Source organism: Seriola lalandi, unplaced genomic scaffold (assembly GCF_002814215.2).
Source record: "Seriola lalandi dorsalis isolate HSWRI2012SDOR001 ecotype SW California unplaced genomic scaffold, Sedor1 jcf7180002054646, whole genome shotgun sequence".
NCBI lineage: Eukaryota > Metazoa > Chordata > Actinopteri > Carangiformes > Carangidae > Seriola > Seriola lalandi.
Window position 1 is genome coordinate 158,814 of NW_019525199.1, and position 5,530 is coordinate 164,343.

Sequence of the window (5,530 nt, forward strand, 5' to 3'; positions counted from 1 at the left end):
GTCGCCCCCCCCCCCCCCCAAAATAAGGTGACAGCCCACATATGGTGCTGCAGAACTGCATCCTGCACTGACCCAGATTTCCAAATGAAGATGGGGAATGGAGGAAGGGAAGAAGCTTTTTATTTACCTTCCTGTGTCTCCCTTTGAACACCACAGCAAATGCTCCATGACCAACCAGGTCTTTTCTGCTGTACTCGAAATCTCCCACCGTCTCCATCGCGGCGGGGCCGATGGTCCAGCTGGTGGATAAGCCTTGAACGTTGCTCTCCTCCGGGGCAAATTATCCACTCAGTCCTGGCGATGCTGCTTGTTCGCTAGCTGCGGGTTTATTTCATGACAAGCTGCCTTATTGCATAAATAAGAGATGCAGTCGGGACATGATGCATTCACGCGCACTCCAAGTGGGTTGGGATGTTTGTAATATCACACAGAGCGGACTGCTCTGAGCATGGCTAGCGATGATTCTGTGCTAAAGTGTTATCAGTGCCAGCTGTCAGTCTTTGACCCAGTTGGATAGCTGCAGTCCAGCTTTGCTCTGCTCTCCGAGGAGGCTCACTAACACACTGCGTGTCCCCCGGTCACCTAACCTGATCAGAGGGACAGTCTACATGATGCCAAGCCTGCTGGACATGACCATGCAAACGGTGGAGCTGGCTGCAGACACCGAGCTATCTGTTAGCCCGACTGTGACATAACCCTGTGGCTACACCTCGCGCCATAGCTGCTGCCCGGAGCAAGTCTGGTTAGCAAACATGCTAACAATAACATTAGCTAACAAAATACTGTTAGCTGGTTTGGTGACACTGGATGATTGAACCTGCGAGTGTCTGCAATATATAAGCTACAGCAACATATGAAGCTAGCTAACATCAGCGAGCTAGCTTCAATCTGAAGGATGCAGCAGATGTCAACACAGAGCTGTCGTAGATCTGAAGGCGTTTTTACTCCTTATTTGTCTTCATGTCCGAGTCCATGAGACACATTTGTCCTCCCGAAAAACACTGACGTTTCCCGCGGCGAGCGTTACTTTCAGCCGCGAGACATTTAAAGAAACACTTTGTTGTTTCCTCCGGCAGGTCTGAAGTGACAGCTAACGTTAGCACCGGGAGCAGCTGCCGCCTTCCGTTAAACTGTCCTCCGCATCAAGACACTGTCCGTTAACCGGTTAATATAAACGGTTAACGGAGTTTTTAAATCACTGTCCAGCTCTGTCGCATCCGAACACACGGCGTCCTCTGCTCCTGACGTGCACCTAAACAATACTGACAACTAGTGCCGTGCTCCGGCTTTATACGCTATCACTCCGCGGAGGCCAACCTCAGTCCTCTCCTTCCGCTGCGAGGGTTAGTCCGGCTAATGGAGCTTTGAGGACCGCTTGAGAAAACATTACATAATTATAAATATATAAATAAATAAATGCATTTTGGTAATGAAAAATGCTTTTTCAATATTTTTACATTTATTTATTTTTTTTAAATGTATTCATTTTTTTATCTTATATTTATGAATGTATTCAATTATTTATTTCTATATTTATTCATTTATATATATACATATAAATATATGTATATATATGTACTTATGTCATTTTCTTCTGTCCATCATATATAACCTAACCAGTATGTTTATGTAACAGTAATATGCATGTTTGGTCAAAGGTGTTTGACTCGTGTGCACAGGAGTCTGAAAATGGAGGAACTGTTTTAGATTGACTTTAGTTCAAATCATTAAAATGATCTAAATGAATATGGAGTGTATTTGGATACACACTACATGAATGTATCCAAGGAACTCTTGAGTTGTATCATTTATATTTCATATATTTACAACTGTATTATTACTTTTTTAATCTTTTTGAACAAAGAGAATTAAAGTGAAACAGGAGGAAACGTCTGTCAACCTGCCCTGATGGTGTATTTCAATGTAGTTTGGATGTTGTGACATGTTAAAAATAAAACACAGGTCCTGATTCTGACAAAGAAATAACACAGTGTATGTCAGAACATTATTCAGGCTGTGAGTAGATAATGACTACACAGCATATATATCTAAAACATACAGGGGAGTGAGTTTATTGCTCAACTGTATTCTCAGGTGTGCACACTGTGTTTAGATATGACGCCCTCTGGTGGTGGAAAACATGACTAGCAGCAACAATGACAAAACCTTTACAGAGAGACACATTTTTACTTTAACCTTTCTAAATGTTTTAATGTGACTTCCTGATAAAAACACAACAAACCAGGGTTCACTCATTAAAAGTGTTCATTCTGGATGGTTTAACAGTGGTAATGTCTCCCCAACAATAATAGTGTTCTGCAGTAGGACTCACACTCACTTCTGATGCATGTGTCACATACATTCAGAAATGTAGAAAAATATCCTCTAAAATCAGAAAAAATGAAACAGGTGCAGTCTGGGGATGTCTCAGTTCTTCTTCTTGCTCTTGGCTGATGTTTGTCCAGATGTGGAGGTGGTGCTGTATGTGGAGGACAGCAGCATGGTGAGGAGCAGCAGCACAGGGACCAGCAGGTAGGGAGCGTATATGGAGACCAGCAGCCAGCGCTCCTGCAGGGTCTGGGGCCCGGGGTGAGGCTTCATAGGGAACTGGTGGAAGAGGACGTGGGCCAGGATCGGGACCAGCGTGGTGGCCACATGGGTGGAATAGATGATGGCAGGAGTCCTGATCCACTTACAGCCACCTGACAGCAAACACACTGAGAGATCAACACCTGCTGCAGGCTGCAGGACACGTTGGAAAAAAGTAGTTCCAACAACAACACAATGATAACAGTGAAGTCTTTTCATTATCCAGAATAAGATGAGAAATATATATATTTTTAATTCTGTGGACTTGAAGTTTAATTCAACCAAACTCAATTTAATCTCAAAGAAAAGGGGTTTTATATGCATTCACACCTGGGTGAAATTAATAAAAATGTGTTCTAAATAAAATGTATTCTTATTATTACCTAAAAAAATGTCCCATACTGCAGCTTTAAATCCTCTATCCTCTACACCTGTTCTGAGTTTCTCATGTAATTACAGTAAAAGTCCAGCAGGGGTCAGGTGAGAACTGTAGTTCGTACGGGACAGAAACGAAGTCTAATTTAATGCGGGATCATTTAACGTTGCAAGTGCATCAGAAATATATTTTAAGACCTTATTCAGGTCTCACTGTGGTTCAGCAAGACTTTGTCAGAGAACAGAGATCAGCTGCTAGCTCTGAATATTTAACAGAAACTGTGAAAGAGAGAAAACATAAGTCTACTCTGTGAGGATATGGTATTTAATTAGATTAAGAAATAGATGCCGAATTCATTTATTGGTTGTATGAAATTATAAAAATGTATTAATATTTACATGCACGTACTTCCTGTGTAACGTCAGGCAGTAACGGTTCACTGACCTTTCAGAAAAGCGTAAGCTGCGACGGGAAAGAAAGGCGTCTGAAACAGAGCCTCACACAGGATGAAGGACCTGAACCACTGAGGAGGATCCAGGACCATGGGGTCTTTGAACGCCTCACCGTACCACCGCAGGAGATCCCTCAGCTGCAGGAGACACAGATCAGACTCAGACACATGGAGGTTACACCGTCAGGAGGAGGCGGCTGCAGCGTGTTCACTCACCGGCTGTGGGTACACATGTCCGGGCAGCAGCGCCTGGAGGTCAATGCACAACGTGATGGGGATGTGAGAGGCGAAGTAGAAGAAGAAGATGATCTCTAACACACGGAGACTCATGGTGTCGGAGTCACTCACTGTGAATGACAGGTAATCACAAACTGGGTCCGAGTTCTCCGCTTCACTGTGGCGTAAAAACGCGTGTTCCCAGCGTGGAGCTCATTGGCTGACAGAGGGAGGAGGGGGCGTGGCCAGGAGCAGCACCATTCGGAGGAATTCACTGGAGGAGACCGCTCCCGGTGTTACGGCGACTTTTGTGTGCCTGCGCACATGCCCGTGACGGGAGCGCGCGCAGCTGAAGCGGAAACTACCAGACACTGTAATGATTTTAAAGCTTGAAAATGATGCAATTTTTTTTTTTTAAATAAGAAAAAAAAAAAAAAATTCAAGTTATCTTAAAATCATTAAACCGTCCAGTAGCTTCCGCTTTACTTGTGCGCGCTCCCGTGACAGGATGTACAGTGAACACGCTGCTGTTTGTTCTCCTCGAAAATATCAAAATTACTTGTATAAAATATTTTTCATTAACATGTGAAACTGCAACCTCTCACCCTTTTATTTTTTTATTTTTATTTTTTTCCTCCCAGCGTTCATTACGGAAGAGGATTCCGTGAATTTTATTTTTCATTTTATTTTATTTGAATTTTTTTAGAAATCTAAATTTATTTATTTACTTTTCCTCATGTGACCCTAATCCTCTTCCGTAGTTCATGTATTTGTAAATTTTCTATATAATCTGTGTTATGCTCCATAATGTGCTGCCAATATTTATTTATGTTCACTGATATTTTGAGAAAAAATAATAAATAATGAAAATTTGAAAATCAATAATAAAACAAAAAACTGGAATTTAAAATATAACAGTAAATAATAAAATAATTATATTATTAGCATATTATTAACGTGTGGGGGGTTTGTGCCGCTCTACATCGTTGTAGTGAAAAAGTAGAATTTACACATCACATATAAAAATGTATATTTTATTTGAGTTAGTGAAAATAGGATAAAAAACAAGGAAAAACCAAAGTTAAAAAATCACATGAAAGTATATTATTTTTATCATCCATAAAACATTATGCTGTTTTCCAGTTGTATTTTTTTCTTCTGATCCTCTCACAGCTGCCGTCTCTCAAACAGCACAAAGCGTTGTGTGTATGTAAATGTGCAGGGAACAGTTTGATCTGTTGCTGCAGTGGATTTGTTTAAATGGGATTTGTATCGTCCACGGTGACGCTGGCAGCTCGGAGACATTTGGCTTCATGATACTCGTTGTCTTCCTTCACCAGAAGCTGTGGACTCACAACGTCCACATAATCCTGCAGAGAAGAAGAAGACAGAACAGATTTTAATTCAACCACAGAAACAAAACATAACTACAATCTAGTGTTTGTCCAAAACTGTGATGTAACATGTTTGTTGTCTCTCAGTCTGTCCTCACTAACATCCACTCAGACTCAGGAAGTCATGTGTCATATTGACATGTGACGTGTCAACATTAAAACTTTAAATGTAAAAATAGAGATAGAATTTTTTTATTACCAAAATGTTTTTATGTTTATTATTTTTATTGAGGTAAATCAGTTTATTATTTGATATATATAATTTATTTGTTCATTTATTCACTTATTTACATGATGTTTCTGTGTTTGTATTTATTATTTATTATATATATTATTATTTTTATTTATTAGTATTTATTAGTAGGCGGTCCTTCCTCAGTGTAAAGCTGGATTGGTTAAAGCAGTGTGATCAAGGTCCGAGGTTTATTCTGACTCAAGATGTATTTATTTATTTATACATTTATTATTTATTATATATATTATTTTATTTATTTATTAGTATTT

General features: G+C 40.1%; 3 protein-coding genes across 5 annotated transcripts in view; all 3 read right to left on the reverse strand.

The window, feature by feature from the left end:
- The window catches only part of ulk2 (unc-51 like autophagy activating kinase 2), a 40,085-nt gene extending 38,823 nt beyond the window's left edge, over positions 1-1,262 (reverse strand). Inside the window, exon 1 of one of the 2 annotated variants that reach the window (XM_023420493.2) lies at positions 128-1,262. In XM_023420493.2, the coding sequence (XP_023276261.1) occupies positions 128-217 (90 nt within the window). In that variant the 5' untranslated portion in view covers positions 218-1,262. The remainder of the gene's footprint in view (positions 1-127) is intronic. The other variant, XM_023420494.2, reaches the window with a different exon arrangement.
- A 781-nt stretch (positions 1,263-2,043) lies between these two features.
- tmem97 (transmembrane protein 97) lies at positions 2,044-3,829 on the reverse strand. Its single transcript, XM_023420489.2, has 3 exons — positions 3,633-3,829; positions 3,410-3,554; positions 2,044-2,702 (listed from the first exon to the last, which is right to left on the reverse strand). The coding sequence occupies exons 1-3, from the start codon at positions 3,744-3,746 to the stop codon at positions 2,428-2,430; spliced, it is 534 nt and encodes a 177-aa protein (XP_023276257.1). The 5' UTR covers positions 3,747-3,829; the 3' UTR covers positions 2,044-2,427.
- Positions 3,830-4,650: 821 nt separating this feature from the next.
- LOC111665471 (tyrosine kinase receptor Cad96Ca) overlaps positions 4,651-5,530 on the reverse strand; it is an 8,339-nt gene continuing 7,459 nt past the window's right edge. For both annotated transcript variants that reach the window (XM_023420488.2, XM_023420487.2), the window contains exon 12: positions 4,651-5,002. In XM_023420488.2, the coding sequence (XP_023276256.1) occupies positions 4,889-5,002 (114 nt within the window). In that variant the 3' untranslated portion in view covers positions 4,651-4,888. The remainder of the gene's footprint in view (positions 5,003-5,530) is intronic.

What these genes read in the sequence shown, in the direction of transcription:
- tmem97 (XM_023420489.2), bottom strand. Translation starts at nt 3,746, where the DNA reads ATGAGTCTCCGTGTGTTAGAGATCATCTTCTTCTTCTACTTCGCCTCT. An exon ending in GACATGTGTACCCACAGCCG is followed by an intron (nt 3,555 to 3,632) that starts GTGAGTGAACAC and finishes TGTCTCCTGCAG; the next exon opens with CTGAGGGATCTCCTGCGGTG. An exon ending in AGCTTACGCTTTTCTGAAAG is followed by an intron (nt 2,703 to 3,409) that starts GTCAGTGAACCG and finishes GTTTGCTGTCAG; the next exon opens with GTGGCTGTAAGTGGATCAGG.